This window comes from Arthrobotrys flagrans, assembly GCF_004000055.1.
Source record: "Arthrobotrys flagrans strain CBS H-5679 chromosome Unknown unitig_3, whole genome shotgun sequence".
Classification (NCBI taxonomy): domain Eukaryota; kingdom Fungi; phylum Ascomycota; class Orbiliomycetes; order Orbiliales; family Orbiliaceae; genus Arthrobotrys; species Arthrobotrys flagrans.
This window is the reverse complement of record NW_027137547.1, coordinates 1,874,729-1,890,701: the sequence shown is the minus strand read 5'-3', so window position 1 is coordinate 1,890,701 and position 15,973 is coordinate 1,874,729. Positions and strand designations below refer to the sequence as shown.

The 15,973-nt window shown below is 49.7% G+C and overlaps 5 protein-coding genes across 5 annotated transcripts; 1 reads left to right on the top strand and 4 right to left on the bottom strand.

Annotated features, from left to right (window-relative positions):
* Positions 1-2: 2 nt before the first annotated feature.
* Positions 3-1,112, bottom strand: DFL_001938 (uncharacterized protein; the record flags this gene model as incomplete). The annotated part of the gene is made up of 1 exon (XM_067630645.1): positions 3-1,112. One exon carries the CDS (start codon positions 1,110-1,112, stop codon positions 3-5), a length of 1,110 nt encoding a protein of 369 aa, XP_067493269.1.
* A 1,098-nt stretch (positions 1,113-2,210) lies between these two features.
* Positions 2,211-4,262, bottom strand: DFL_001937 (uncharacterized protein; the record flags this gene model as incomplete). The annotated part of the gene is made up of 1 exon (XM_067630644.1): positions 2,211-4,262. One exon carries the CDS (start codon positions 4,260-4,262, stop codon positions 2,211-2,213), a length of 2,052 nt encoding a protein of 683 aa, XP_067493268.1.
* Positions 4,263-9,887: 5,625 nt separating this feature from the next.
* DFL_001936 (uncharacterized protein) lies at positions 9,888-11,563 on the top strand (the record flags this gene model as incomplete). Its single annotated transcript, XM_067630643.1, has 3 exons — positions 9,888-10,083; positions 10,140-10,732; positions 10,793-11,563. The coding sequence occupies 3 exons, from the start codon at positions 9,888-9,890 to the stop codon at positions 11,561-11,563; spliced, it is 1,560 nt and encodes a 519-aa protein (XP_067493267.1).
* Positions 11,564-11,783: 220 nt separating this feature from the next.
* Positions 11,784-13,215, bottom strand: DFL_001935 (uncharacterized protein; the record flags this gene model as incomplete). The annotated part of the gene is made up of 4 exons (XM_067630642.1): positions 11,784-12,707; positions 12,768-12,868; positions 12,937-13,041; positions 13,143-13,215. 4 exons carry the CDS (start codon positions 13,213-13,215, stop codon positions 11,784-11,786), a joined length of 1,203 nt encoding a protein of 400 aa, XP_067493266.1.
* A 551-nt stretch (positions 13,216-13,766) lies between these two features.
* Positions 13,767-15,280, bottom strand: DFL_001934 (uncharacterized protein; the record flags this gene model as incomplete). Its single annotated transcript, XM_067630641.1, has 2 exons — positions 13,767-15,220; positions 15,268-15,280. The coding sequence occupies 2 exons, from the start codon at positions 15,278-15,280 to the stop codon at positions 13,767-13,769; spliced, it is 1,467 nt and encodes a 488-aa protein (XP_067493265.1).
* Between the last annotated feature and the right edge of the window lie 693 nt (positions 15,281-15,973).

Sequence of the window (15,973 nt, the reverse complement as noted above, 5' to 3'; positions counted from 1 at the left end):
AACTAAACAGCCCACCAACACTCAACCTCCATCCTCTCAACCGTACACCTCCACCCCGGATAAATCGCCTTGATGAACACCCTAACCTCATCCCCACCTTTCAACTCCCTCACAAACTCTCCATTCCTTTCGTGCCTCCCCCCTCTCTCCCAAGCACCATCTCTGATCTCCCCGTCATCGTCAACCACCCCATCTTCCCATTTATCCTCATCGCTTTCCTTCAATTTATCCTCATCCCACCTCCAAACAACCTCATACTCCGTCTTATCGCATTCAGCATGTCTATTCCTCTGCAGCAGGCTTTCGGAAACTTTATACATCCCCCTCTCGTCATCCCCCTCTTCGATCTTTTCGTGGGCTTCGCGTTTACGCCATACTTCTACATCTAACCAACTCCAACATCCCCTGAAACTTCCGTATAAACTACCAAAGCTGCTCCATCCTTGATCGTAACTTTTAAATCTAAACACCAACTTCCTAACCCTTCCCCTTCTACCACCTGCCCCCGCTTTCCCGCCTTTGCCGGCCGTGCCTTTTCCCAATGCCGTAAATTCTGGGATATGGGCCGTTAGGTATAATTTTTCACCGTCGGAGACGGCGAGGGGGTCCGAACGGGTGGCTACGATGCCGTGGGCGAAGTACTCTGCGTGGTCGAGGATGTCGGAGACCAATTCTACTGGAAGCTTTTCGGATAAAAGGCCCGTGGTCGCGTGGGCTTCTTCGGAGGTCGTGGGGGTCATCGTTGGGGGTTCTGCGAGGGAATCTGCGTCCGATCCTTCTTCGTCTTCGTCCTGACCTCGTTGGTTTTGGTTTTGTTCTTTCTTCCGAGAAGCTATGCTTTTATTTTTCTTCTCGTTCGTCCCCGAGAACGAAGGGGTCCCTTCGATCCCCTCGGTAGGCGGTGGATTCGTATTCAGCGATCCGACGGGGACGATGCGGGACAAGTCGAGGCCGGGTGCTCGGCTGTAATCCGGTCTCCCGTCGCGGTTTTGGGGGATGGGGAGGGTGATCATGGGGCCCGGACGGCCGCGGGAGGGGTCGCGGTTCAATGGCGCTTGGGGGATCGGGTTGCCGCGGATGGGGGGAAGGCTATGATCGTTACCGTTGGACATGATGGGTGATGTTCGAGGCGGCGGTTTAATGTCAGAAATCACGAAGGGAAGGGCAAGATATATGATGGGAAAAAGTCGGGGCGAAAGCGTCGATGCGGATGGCCTTGATTCTTTCCGTGCGGATGGCCTGAACGTACGTATGACGTCACCCGAGCATGTCAGGCCCTGACGTACCTTGTTATACAACGCTCGAATCCACCGGAACCGTCCGTTAGCACTCCGGGATAGGTATGGAGGGAGGCAACTTTAGGCAGTTGGAACCCATAGCCCACGGATCCACATCAGCCTCAGCGGCTTTGCACGGCCAAAGCCAAGTTTATTCGCTGGCAAACAAAAAAGTAGTAATATGCACCGCATACGTGGTCTTCATGCTTATCCTCACTGGTTTACTGTAGGAAGGTAGTGTAAATCGTAGCCATCTAAAGTTAAGGCTGGCTTGTATTTGCATTCGTATTGATTTTTGTGTTCTGTCGATATAGTTAAAAAAAAAAACTATACACGGTTTTTTTCTTTGCTATACAGTTGATCTCCTCGTGAGGGAGATGCTAGTGCGAAGTATCACACTGACGAGAACGGAGTAAAAAAAAGCGACGTATTATAAGAGAAACAAAGCTGCAAATGCCACCCAAACAGAACGAAAAGACAAAAACTCCAAAACCATATGATAGAAAAGTGAACGATTAAAAAGGTTAAAAAGCGGTAAGGATAAGAATGAACAAAGGAAGAGAACAATGAAAATGGGGTCTATGGGGTAATCGGCGAAACGAAGGTGAACAAAGTTCCAGGGGTATAATGCTGGAGATCTCTCATCATGAGAAAAAAACGGGAAAGAGGACGAAGACGGGGACAGAGTGTACACCGTGAGAAAGGAAATTCGTAAAGGATGTGAAAAGTGAAAAAGTAAAAAATGAGGAACGCCGTTCCGTGATCATCAGGTGCAAGACTTTCGAAAAGCAGCTTCAACGGTAGTAAACAATCATTGACCCTCCCGATCGTGAATGCAGTTGTATGAAAAGAAAAGAAAAAGAAGACAATGTAGAGAAGAACGAAATTATTAGAAACGGTGTGACGGGAAAGGAGCGGGAACGGTTGGGATGTCTAAAAGGACAACATCCACTTGGGTGCTGGGTTGGCACCGACACGTTCCCTGCCCATGATGCCGATCTCCCTCATCTTCTCGACACCCTCACCGGCCTCGGCCTTGTACTCCCGACGTCCGTAAACGTTTTCACGACGACGCATTCGCTTCGACTCGAGACCCTTGACGATATCAAGGGCGCATCGCTTGCGGAAGGGAATGGCCTTGGACGGTTTGGGAGAGGTGGAGGACAAACAATGCTTCCTTCGAGAGCAAAGTCCGTGTCGAGGGAGAGAAGTGGAGCGAGCGAGAGAAGCTCGGTTGGCTTGGAGGTCGAAGCGAAGCCTGCCCGTCCGACCTTGCGGCGGGGGTGACCTGGCGGTAAAAGAAGGACGTCTCTTGCCGGGTGACATGGCACGGGACCCACGGCGAGACATCGGCGGAGGAGATCGGAGACGACGGTTCGGCGTGGGGGAGCGGACGCTGACGTTCGAACCACGGCGACGGCGGGCCGGACGTTCGGCTTCCTCCTCTTCCTCTTCCTCATCGTCTCCACCTTCGGGGAAACTAGGGTCGATGTCCTGAGGACGGATGACCTTGTTCATCGACTTTCGATCCTCCATGCAGGAAAGATAAAAGTCCTCGAGAACCTTGTCTTCGTCGAAGGTTCCGGGAACGAAGTCGGTGCTGTCCGGAAGCTCAGGGGTGCTCGGGCGGATCGGTCGGGCATGGATGTGCCTCTCGCGCTGGAAGGAACAGAGGCCGGACTTGCGATCGTGAACGGAGGCGAGAGACGAATCCGAAGAGTTACGGCAGCAGCTGGGGCGGTCGACTTTGCGATCGGGAATGGCGGTGCCAGGCCTGGGGACGAAGGCATCTTCCTCGTCGTCGGACCCGGCAACATCTCCGTCACCGTCGGAGCGGTTGCCGTTGTCGTCGGAGTCGCTCCAGATCTCGTACTCGTCGTCGTCCTCATCATCCTCTTCGTCTTCCTTGTATCCATCGTCTTCCTCATCGTCGTCTTCGAATTCAAGGTTGTCATTGTCCTCGACGTCGTCATCATCGTCATTGTCCTCGTCCTCCTCGACCTCCTCGCTGAGTTTTCGGATCTGTTTCTCCTTCTCCAAGAGACAGTCGACCTTGAGAAGACGAGGTGGGAATTGAGGAGCGTTCATCCATGATTGGACGGACTCGTCGACGGAGCTGGCGAATTCGTAGAAGCGCGGAATGCTGTTGGCGGAAGAAACACTGCTGACGAGAGGAGAAGCCTTGCACGGGATGGCCTTCTGACGCTCATCGACAACGGTAGCACCGGAGTCACGTCGACGGTGAGCGTTAGGATGCAGGTGAGTAGCATCGAGGACAGGAGAGCGATGAACAAATTTGCTCGGCGGAGGAGGAGAGCCAGCCCTCTTGGGGGCTTTGCACTCATCCTTGACGTTGCAAGCGAATTTGAGGGTGGTACGCCTGATGGGGGTCGGTTCCTCGATGATCCGAGGTTTGCTATCGGAGTTCTGATGGGAGGCGGGAGTGGGACATGCGAAGGTGATACAACGTTTCCGACCGAGAGCCACGGTGACCTCATTGGGGTCAGCTTGAACGGTAGACTTGTGGAGCTCGTCGTCGCTGTGCGTCTTGATGGCGACGGTATCCCTGATGGGGAGGACGAACATTTGAGCGTTCCGAGGACTCGGGGAGCTCAATTCGGAACTGGAGGAATCGTCACCGGCGTCGCTGGTGAGGTCGGCCATGCTGGCGCTGCTGATGGTAGAAGTGGTCGACATGCCACGCCTCGGCACTCCGAATGCGACACGGGAGTAGATCGAGGAAGCGTTATCAACGGAATGAGGTTCGGAATCGCTGATGATTGCGCGGGTGAGAAGAGAGTCGACTTTGTGGGAACGACTGGGATTGACGGTTTGTTTTTTGTACATATTTTCCTGGAATTGCAACCTGCCGGTAGACAAGTTGCAGTTGCAACTGTCGGAAGGTTCGTCGGCTTCGGCGGCGACCTCCTCGTCGGGAGCGGAGGCCTGGTGAGAAGCGGAGGTGAGGATGAGGGAGGAAGTCATGTTGACGAGGTCCTTGTCGGGCATAATTTGTTTTGAGGTTGTCGATATTAAGATATTACTTTTGGTCGATTCGAGCTAGGAATAAAATAAAAAACAAAAAAAACAGCACAGACGCAGTCTGATAGAGAAGGACCGAGGCCTCTTGATGTCGATGGAGGTAATATAAAAAAGAAGAGACCCGCAAGAGAGCGAGCCGTGAGGAGTGATCTCGAGTAGGATAGAGTTGATAGGAGTGAAGTGGTCGGAAAGGCCAATCACAAAGATTGAAGGGGGAGTTGAGGCTATAAGGCTAAACAATGCATGATGAACAAGAGAAGAAGGTCGTCGAAGGAGAATAAGAAAAGAAAAAAAAAAAGGGATAAAGAGCGGGAGGAAGTCGCGATGGATGAAGATAGAAAGATCTGTTCGACGGTATGCAGCTAAGCCTGGCAGGTGAACAAACTGACAACTGTTAGCATCCACGTCCTATTATACAAGAAGTACAAGAGGTACTGAGGTACAGGGGAACTCTTATTGTTATAAGAGGTAAAAGGGAGGAAAGATGCAGGGCAGGGCGGATGAGAGGAGAGTATATGAGGAGGAGGAGGAGCACAGTGCTTGGGAAATGCTTGGATGTATGATGATGAAGCTGGTGCAGCGATGGCCCCACAAACCAGCCGGATTCAAAAGGAAGGATTAAAAAGACATACTTTTTCTTCTCCGTCCGTCTGTTTCGAATTAAAATAGCCCTTTCTCAACAATTGATGCCGTGGTAGTTCCTTGTCGTTTTGTCTTTGTTTCTCTGTCGTGATATTTTACAGTCGTTACGGTATGCTGGTATTGTATTTTATACAAGATGGAATATTATAGTGCGTGGGAAAAAAGATAGGGAAAAGTGGCTGCAGAAATAGTTAGTTAGGAGCGGAAAGAGGGAAAGTGAGAGGGAAAGAGGGTGAGTTTAATATTGTATGGCCGGAAGCTCAAACCGGTCCGCTTGGTTTGGAAGAGAACTTGGGTAAGGCTGGATGGATACCTCCAGGTCGGGAACCGAGCTTCTTCTGGCCTGCAATACGATCACACTCATATGTATGTACATCCTAATCACAGACAGGCCCCGTACATCTTTCCACCTGCGATACCGCCCACGCTATTGTTGCAGCATGTAGGGAGACCCTTTGGAAGGACAGCCGAAGAAGGCGCACGGAAATTGGCTGCACCGGCACCCCCCAAACCGTCCTTCGACCTCATTCAGAGCTCTCTCGCAAGATCGTCGCGATTACTGTTTTTAACAACCAGGGCAGGAATACGCTGCCGTTTCATTTCTGTCTTTTCTTCGTGTATTCTATTTTTTGACATCTTCTTTTCCTTTTTTACTTTTATTTCAGTTTTTTTTTTTTTTTTTTTTTTTTTAAAAAAAGGTACCACCATGTACTGGCATGCCCTTCCTGTCAGGTTTCTTTTTCCGCTCTGTTAACTACCCAGCCTTGCAGAGTATCTGACATCTATTCCATTCGATTGAATAAATTCTATTTTGTTGGATTTGACCGAGAGACATCGAGTCAGAAAAGAAGAAAAACCCTGCCCCCGAGGTCAGAAATTTTAAAGAAAAATTCAACAGAAAAGAAACCCTTCTCGTTCGGCTACCCGGCCTGGAAATTACTAGCCAACGGGAGCTTACTAACGGCCTTGTTCAGCTCATACTCAATAAACCAGAAATTATGAGATGGCCAGCGAAAACTCTCGGAGCTCGTACCGAAAATTCTCAGGAGAATGAAAAAGTGAGGAAAAAAAAAGAGTGACCGCGGGTCCCGGCTCCCCAACTGAGCCCACAGCCACTTCCTCTTACAAAATGAGCTATTCCCATTATCGTAAAATCAGCCACGGGTATACTATTTCACCCTCTTGAGTAATTGTGAGCTGTCACTTACCTCACCAGCTTCATTTACTACAAAAAATGCTACCGTTCCCACTATGTAGTCTCTTCGCAAAAAAAAAATGTGGACCTGCCATTAGCCGAAGCTTTCTGACTGGCGCTTTCGCCACCCCGCGCAAGAAAACTTGACAAAATCCGGCCGTGGACGTCCGTGGACATGACATAAAATACTCTCGTAAAACTCGACCCCTCCCTTGCAAAGTAGGATACATACGTCGTCGTCGGCTGAATGAAGTAAAAAGGGCAGCGTCGCTTAGCGAATTATGCAGTCGGTCACCATCAGAATCAGAGAGCAAAATCCCCGTACATGGTACACTTGCATGTTATATTAAGCATTGTATATCAATATTTGATATGATAATCCAGACAAGCATTCGAGCAGCCATGCCGTGTTTCCCCAGCTTGCGGTCGTGCTGGGTATCAATCCTCCCCAAAAGAAGTTATTCCGGTCTTCCATATACATGTACCTTATCCAACGACAGGTCAATTAACTACCACACCAAAGCTCCAGCCGCTCGTCCTTCGGTGAAGCCACGAAGATCATACCCCGACGTCATCGACCCTCCATTCCTGCCGACAGCCGCGATTCGATCCGTAACGAATCAAAAAAAAGTCTCATAGTAAAACAAATATATATATTAAGCCCACCCTATCCGGCGCATAGCAAAATACTCTCATTACGACATCCGGCAGCGAGCGAGCCCATAGCTCTGTTTCATATTGAATAACAACCAAAATGTTAAGGGGGGGGATCTTGTTAGCTTTCGAGTTCCAACCAGTTCAACGTTAGGCCGTGGATGTCCTTCACATGTTCATCTATAAATCCCTCCCAATGGCCCATTTCATCGTCAGCGATTGGATATTAAGAACCAACTAATGCGTGTTTCACCACGTATTGTATAAATTTTTAGTATTTAATATTTGTCTTTGCGGGGTAAAACCCGTTCGTCGATGATACTTCGTCTCACGATATGGCACGCTTCGCATGAAAGCAAGTCCGACGGTTAAGTTTCAACGTCTATTCGTTGGTTTTTTCTACAAAATATGAGGTCGTGTTCGCAAATAAAACGTGGCACGGGGCCAGCTGTGCAATGCAGCTGCGAAGCATATTTGCTAAAAGCGTTGACATTGGATGAAAATTGTCGCCGAAAAAAAAATTAGTTTAAAAGGCTAGAATGATTCGATCGTAGCGAATGAAAGTGGTGGTTGGAGTACTCGGTACTTCGGGTTTGTGGTCACGCTCCTGCTCCTTCGAACGGTTGTATTGTTTTCCAATTGGTACGAACGTTCGAACCAGCCTTAGCCCCTCGATCGTCGCCTCTCCTTCGACGATTATCTCATGAACGGCCGGGCAGGTTGGAACCAGACCCCTTCGATGAGCCAGCTGCATTGAGATAAATCTTTCTGACGCTGCTTACGGAAAGTCCAGCCCACTTCCCATCCACAAGTGGGGATGTCGATGCCTTTTCGTGGTATTGCATGCATTAACTCGAACAGGGTCTTGGGAATAACTCTATTTTATTTTCTGCTTGGAAGTCGCGGCATTTGTTCTCTCGTGTTGACATGTTTCGACGGGGATACCTCCGAGTACCTCCCACCCGGTTCGTTTTCATTCCCACCACACCACCGAGTACCCGAACCCATTCGGTTTTCGTCTGAAGTTCTCGTGCTAGAGCCTTAAGAAGAATAGCTTCGTCGCGCTCACGAGTTCTATTTCTTACATACGTGGAAATGCAAACGAGAACCCCCGTGGTCACTTGTTGTTTGGTTTAAAAAAGACCAATCCATGCAGCAGTCGAGAGACTATAACGTCAGCGGGCATGTGCTCCGTTTTCCTCTTTCAAAAGTATCGCCTACAGAGCTCTCGTGCCCCGCAGTTTGGTGGAATGCTTTGATTTTTGTCGTGGGATTGTTCTTTGACAATCGCGACGAGATATGCGGGGTAATTAGATTACTCGACCTTGCCCACCCACACACGCTACATGTACCCGTATTGGGAAGATCGTGATGCCAGGAATACCCGTTCCCCTTCTGCACACATACATGTCAGGCAACGACAAGGTGTCGGCAGGCAGGCAGGACAGGTCAGGACAGGTCAGGACAGGACGAATTCCAAACCTGAATTTCATTTTATCGTCCTTTTATGACCTGTCACATATTTTATTTTTTTTGCATCATCCTCGGTTCTTTACCCGTTTTCCCTGCCGGTGCCGACATGTATGCTGTGTAATGAATCCCCCACGCGTGCATAAGCTCCATTCCGCAAGAGAGGGAGAGATTGGTGGTATCGTGGTTTACGAAAGAGAGCACCCGAACCCGAACGATGGTAAGACCAGCCGGCCGATGGACGGCGCGTAAGCTGGCATTGCCGTGCGTGCAAGCTGTTGACTCCACACCTTTGAGTTCGATGACATGGTTCGTCCGCTCGTTTCGTTTTGGAGAGGAGCCAAACTGGCGGGTTTCGGGGAAGCAGGAAGAGGACATCCAACAGGCCAAGGGTTTAACCCACCTATCATATGTACCATTAACGCCCTTGGTTCTTTTTTTCGAGAAAGCACAGCGAAACTTTTGTTCGAAGAGGGGGATGTTCGATATGCAGGTTATTTAGTTCCTTTGCGTAAAGGGGACTAGACCCGGGGGAGAAAGATGATAGGACCATCTCAACGTTCCGGTTTTCCGTGATCAGTTTAAGTTCAAAGGAAGGTTGGACCCTGAGCTCGTCGGGTTTCTTTCGTGTGCCCCTCTTTCCTTCTTTTTTATAAAGTATCGCGAAGAAGGCTAAAAGGGTCAGAAATATCCATTTTATCACGCGGGTACAACGTCCAAGTGTTCGAACTCAAAATTCGAGGCGGACGTTGTACATGTACACATGCCTTCTGGTTGATTGCCTGCCATTTCATGCATGCGGCTTTCTTTGGGAAACGCATGGACCAGCTCCTTGTTGGCTGTAAGGTCGATTGTGTATGTAATGTACGTTGACATGTACCTTTGGTACCCTGTCCTTGTCGGTACGCTCTTGGGGAGATGCCAGACCAAATGCTTGATTTTCTTTATTTCCCTTGCGATTGCGACAGCCCTCTTCTTTTTTGCGGCTTTCGCGAATTCACTTTCGATACATATTTGAAACGTAATATTATGGATTTCGTGATCACGGGCTGAGATCCTTCGTCCTCGTTTCGCGGAATTTTTGTAGATGTTTTATGGGACCCCCACCCGGCTGTTTCTTGCCGTATATTTGCTTCCGTTTTTGAACACCCAGCCGTTGATCTTTGTTCTGCTCGATTCTGACGGGAAGACGCAAGAATGTCTTTACTCTTCCGTATCCCCGTGACTCGGTTTTTAGAAACGGGCTTCGTTTCTAAGCCTCGGGGCCTTGTTTGCAGTAGAAGAATCGCCCCGTTGTTTAAATAAATCCGTGGAAAGGTCAACCACCCGAACTTTGTATACACCCCCGGATGCGGTGGCTTTGACGGTGTCCAATGAGAGCTGACGGGATTGTGGTTGTTTCATGTGGCGTCTTAACGTGGCTGGAGCGGACGGTTTCTCGTCGCGTGGCTGGGTGTTCACTTTACGCGTGCTTTTCGGTGGGAGCTTAGCATGTTGATATACAACCTAGCTTCGATGCTTGAGAGTATCCATCGTCCCCCTCAAACCCTCACGATAGACAATCTACGACTTGTCGAACTACAATATCATCCTTCGGTTGAAATACAATGCTGGGTCGCGATGCAATCCGCCAGCAGAAACGGGAAGTCCGTAAAGCGGCGTATGGGAATAACATCGTCCCATCATCCATCGCAAAGAGCACAGGACCCGCATACCCTCACCGTTTAAACTTCTATACCGTACCGCCAAAAGATGAAGTTTCGCTCGAGGAGTTTGAGCAATGGGCCATCGATCGGTTGAAAGGTACTCCCTTCCTCCCTATATATATACGAGCAACATGCTGAATCTAAGAAACGCAGTACTCGGAGAGATCGAAACCTGTCTGTTCCGCAATAACTCCCCCCCGGAAATCGACGCCGTCTTGAAGAAACTCCTCGAGAAATACATGCCTCTGAACTCCAACTCCTCGATCCCGGAAAGCGAACGTTCGAACCCACGTCGCTTCGTCGGTTTGGCAAACGAACGTAAAAAGGACCATTACAGCCATTTCATCCTCCGCCTCGCCTTCGCACGAACGGACGATTTGAGGAGAAGGTTCACAATGACGGAAAGCATCCTATTCCGTCATAGATTTTCAACCGACAACACCGTCGAACGGGCGGAATTTTTAAATTCGTTAGAATTGGGTTCCGAACCCGTTAGTGATTCCGAAAAGGCTTCGCTGGCGGAGGAGTTGAAAGCGGTTTTGATAAGTGGGAGTAAAATGCCGGCCGAGAAGGCCAGACAATCGTTTGAGCAGGAACAGTATTTGAAGGTGGAATGGGATAGGGTGTCGGATTTGGTGGAGGGGAGGAAGGTTTTTCTGAGGAGGGGGTATGCGTACGTGCCGAATAGCATGTTGCTGAGTTTGGTCATGGCGGAGTTCTCGAGGAGGTTGGATGAGTCGTTGATAGTGAGTACCTTTCTCCCGACGGCATGATGTATGGGATGGCTAATCGTAACCGACATGCAGAAAACGGCGCGCTTCCTCCCCCGCCTCGACGAAGACGACCGCCTGGTCCCCATCCTCGAACATCTCTCCAAAGGCTTCACGGCCCCCGAATACACCTCATCGACCTCCCTGGCGACCCTCTCCGGCGAAGCCATAACCGCCGCCCAAATCGACAACCTATCGTCCCACTTCCCGCTCTGCATGAAAAACCTGCACACCGCCGTCAGGAGGGACAAACATCTCCGCCACTTCGGTCGTCTCCAATACGGTCTCTTCCTGAAAGGGATAGGCCTCTCCATCGACGAAGCTCTAATCTTCTGGCGTCAAGCGTTTTCAAAATTCACGGACGATCAATTCAATAAAGAGTATCGGTATAACATTCGGCACACTTACGGTCTTCAGGGCGCTGGGAGGAATTACAAACCGTTGAGTTGCCAACAGATATTGATGGATCATCCGCCGGGCACGGGGGAAAACCACGGATGTCCTTATCGGCATTTTTCGGTGGAGAATTTGACGGTGGCGATGGGGAGGTTGATGGGGGTTGAGGATAGAGGGGTGGTCACGGGGGTCAGGCAGGATGTGGAGGCTAAGAAGTATCATTTGGCTTGCAACAGGGTGTTTGAGTATTTACATCAGAAGGAGTTGAAGGGGAAGGAAGGCGCGGGGAGGGAGACGATTACGCATCCTAACGAGTATTTCGATAAGAGTTGGGGTTTGAAGAATCCGGGGAGGAAGGGTGGGGATGGAGGTGAGGCGCAGGTTAAGGAGGAAGATGTGGTTATGACATAAATCCTCCCCCCCTTATCCCTTTCTCTTTCGTCAGAGGCTATTTCGCCCACTTTTTTCTATTTATTTCGAAGAGAGCATGCTTTGTTTTCAAAAGGTCGTGCGGGTGGAGCGGCGTTACGAATGTTTTATAATTTAATCCATGGCCGTGGGAAGAATATTACGAAGTAATGGGATGCAGCATTCATTATACGTCATGTTGTGTCTGTATGTACGTACGCTCTCACACCGCCCTCTCATCCTGCTCCAATGAATGCTTCACCTTGGCCAGAAAGAACTCGGCCCGATCTCTATCGATCGCTGGAACTTTCACTTTGAACTCCCGCAGTGCCGAAGGATCTTGCCCGATGGTGCTCTTCGGTTTCGTGATCCCGATGATTTCGTCGAATAGGTCCGCTACCACCGGTGCCGCGGGGACGGGTTTGTATTCGGACGCTCTGACGGAGTACTTTGGTTCCCTCCTCGACGACGGCAGACCCAATATTTCGTCGAATAACTCGGCTGGGGTGGCTGGGATTTTCGATGGTGGGAGTGCGGAATTTGCGAATTCTACTGCCCGAGCGATCGATGCTTCCAGCGGACGTTGGGTGGCATCGATCTTTGCCAAAGAAATCGGAATCGAAATTTCTATTGCTTCCAGCGGATTTGGTTTTTTTTCCTTCTTTGTTTCCTTTTCTTCCTTCTTCGGAGGAGGTGATGCCTTCTTGGGGGTGATGTTCGAGAGGTCTAGTTTTGCCAGTTTGGCGATATCGTTTGCGAGGGATTTCGGTTTATTTTTATCGATTTGGCCGATGTGCGCTAGGATATCGCCTTTCAGGACCCTTCCTTGCGGACCCGTGCCGTTTACGTCGGACATTCGGAGGCCGTTGGTGTGCAGGAGGTGGATCAGGCCTGGGGTCGGGATGAATGGGTTTTTGCGGGGTTTGTGGTGGTCGACGTTGGATGGTTCCGGGGTCGGTTCCGGAGGGGGGGATGGTTTTGATTCTTGTTTTGGAGGGGATGGGGGTGGTGGTGATGACGATGAAGATTCTTGCGGGATGATGGAGGGGGATTCCGGAGGGATTTCGAGGGTGGAGATGTCGTCTTCTATATCGGCCAGGACGCCGATACGGGTACCGACTTGGACGATATCTTTACTCGCTTGGACCTTTTTCTATCCGTTAGAATATAATTTGGTACAGTAGAGGGGAATGAGGGGAAGGAGTACAAATATCTTTGCGAGAATACCGTCATCCTGGGCTTCGACGTCCATTTGCGCCTTGTCGGTTTCGACTTCGAGGATTACATCGCCTGCTGCGAATTTGTCGCCTATCGTACGCAAAGGATTACGTAAATTATATAGGTACATATGAAGGATTGGAAAATTTGATGCGCACCTTCATTGATCCTCCAAGAGGCAATGGTACCTTCCGTCATGGTGGGCGACAGCGCTGGCATGTTGAAGTTGTGGGCTTTGAGGTCGCGGGTTGTGGATGAGATGCCTGAGGAGCGTACATCGTTCGTATTAGTTTTTGCATATTTTATACCGTCAATTGGATTCGAGGAGGCGTGAGAGAAGTGGGAATTAGGTAAGGTTACTAACCTCTCGCAGCCACCGCTCTCCAGGAATACCCGGGCCTCAAAAGCCGCTTCGACGATCGGAGAGCGGAGGACATTGTCGACGTCATTCTTCTTTCGTCCCTGCCGTCTGTTCCCGGAAAGGATGGAGGAGGAGGAAAGAGAACGATCGAGGGTTTTTTTTTTTTAAAAGGAAGACGTGGAGGGAATTGGAGGAAGTGGAAGTGACGTTTGAGTTGGTGGGTGTCAAGTTAATTGGGAAGAGTCGGGCCGGGTAATTTGGAAGGGCTGTTTTGTTGGGACGAAAGGGCGCCGGTTCGGGATTTGGTGCGTGGGTTTGTCTTCGGCATGCCGAGATTTTATATACTCTGTAAGACCCGATGACATGTTCATGATATTATTTTGTATAAGGATTATCGATACAGTGAAATGATATGTGGATCGCTTGCTCCGAAATGAAAACGCCGTCCAAGATATTATAAATCAGCAGGTGTGTGTAAATAAAAGACTCCCATCCCGTCCCGACCACTCCATTAAAAGACTTAGGACCCGATAACAAATACCCATAACGCATGACAAGTGCCGTAACGAGAAAAAAAAAAAAAAAAAAAAAAAAGATAGCAAGGCATTTGGTTGTCGTATATGAGGTCTACGTGCTCTTCTTGACGCCCCACCACGCCCCCATCTCGATGCACTCCCCGCCGTTCAACCCTTTATTCTGGTGGAAGTTCAGCATCATATCTCTAAACCACCAGTCCCAATCTTCCTGTGGTATTCTATTGGACTGCCTTAATACCGGCTCCAGGTTCCGTATTAAACTTGTGAATGTTTGCCGAGCGAGGGTTCTAATCCCTCTTGCATCGTCTGATACAAACATCCCCATGCTTCCCTTTCGCTCCCTTGGTTCGCCATCGATGCTTCTCGTTTCTGTGTCGTTGGGAGTGGTGGTGGACGTTGTCGCAGCTTGAGGGGCGGATTTGCTGCTTTCCGTTGACCGTCGGGGTTCCATCGTTGATGTTAAGGATGTGAGGGACCTATTTTCCAGAGTTCCCGTGACCGATGATACCGGCTTCCCTTCCCAGTGTGGATTATCTAGCGGTAAGGCGTACCGTCGGTTTCTTATGTGTCCCAATGACTTCTCCATCGCCATGATAGACTGCTGACTCGTGCACGGTATGGTCGGCAGGTTTTTGGTACCCAAGAAATGAGTGATCCATCTGTTGTAGTCTTGAACATATGAGTTCTCGGATCTGTGGTTGAATCTTGTCGATGCCGTCATGGGGTATGCCCCGCTTCTGGATGACGGGGGGATACCGGATGGCGATAGACAGCGTATTGTGTGGTCGGAGCATTGCACTTCGAGTATCCCACCGACTTTGAGGATTCTAAGGTATTCTTCCAACAATGCCTCCGAGCTGCGGGGGTCTTGAGGGTAACACAGTGTCATCTCCCGTACCATTATATAATCGAACTCTCCCGTGGCGAAAGGGAGAGGTAGGTTGAGTATATTATGTTTTATAAAACGAAAATTGACGCCCGTCATGTCGGGACAGTTACGGACTATATCCATACCAGTGAATTGAACGTTCGGTTTGCCCCTGGCGGCGAATTCATCTGACATGCTGGCAATCCACAATCCGCTGCCACAACCCACATCGAGGACTTTTGAAGGGATATCTTCGACTTTGGGAAATTCGGCGGCATGGATCGTACCGAATACTTCGCTGAAGATATGGTGGATTATGTTTTGACGGTTTACTTCCTGTTGATCGCAAGGGAGAGGGTAAGGGAGCGATTCGTCGCCTGCGTAGCGTCTGTTCTTTTTGTAGTGGTAGTTCGGGTGGACGGGACGGCCCATGAAGTATTGGGGTTCCTTTTTGAGCAAGGGTACTGCCGTTGATACTGAAGTTGCAGTTGAAGTTGAGGTGATGGTTGGAGAGAGGGGAAGGATGCCATCCGGGAGGGTGGTTATGGGGACTGGGACGAGTCGCTCACGGTGGGCAGCTGGTCGTTGGTATTGGAAGGCGGGGGAGAGGCCGGGTTCCATCATCTTTGCGACACAGGTCTTGTCAGGGTGTTGGGTGGATGGGCAGTATATGAAGCCTATATGATATCAGCACGCTCTAACGGAAAAACTCAGGAGAACATACCGGAGAAATCCATTTAGTTAAATAGGTCGAGATCGGTCTCGGGAGTCATTATTATATATTATTCTTGGTAATAGGATCGTGAACTGGACTTGGAACTTGGAACTTAACCTGGGGCTTAATTACTTGGGGGGGCGGGAGCGTGGGCATGTGGCGTTCCCAGGATTAAATTTTGGGGGCGGACTAAACAGTGCACGGCTCCTTCTCATACATATCATATTATATCTTATAGAGAAAAGAAAAAGGTGACAGAGGAAGAAAGTAATTCAGGCGATGTTTCGAGCGATGCAAGTTATTTGTTTTTCAAGTCCCAACGAGTATTTATCCACCGGCTGCATACCCGCATATGGCACGGCCATCTCATGTCATATCGTATCATCGTATGTATGGCTGAGCTGTGCATCCGGTACCTGCATCTCGACGTATAACCTACATACATCTTCACAACCTCTTCGAACCCGATAGAATACGGTAAGTTCAAAAGGTACCTCGTATATTATTATCTTTCTATCCTATCTGTTTCCATTGACATCGGGGTTTGATATGTCGTTGCATGGTTAGCCAGGAACCGTTTTGGATCGAGCCCGGCCTGGCCTTGGCTCGTATCTGGTCAGGCGAACCGTTCTGGATCGAATCCGGGGCCCACATTTATAAATCTACTTGTCCATGGTCTCCAGGGCACCGATCTCCGGTAAAATGGACACCTTCT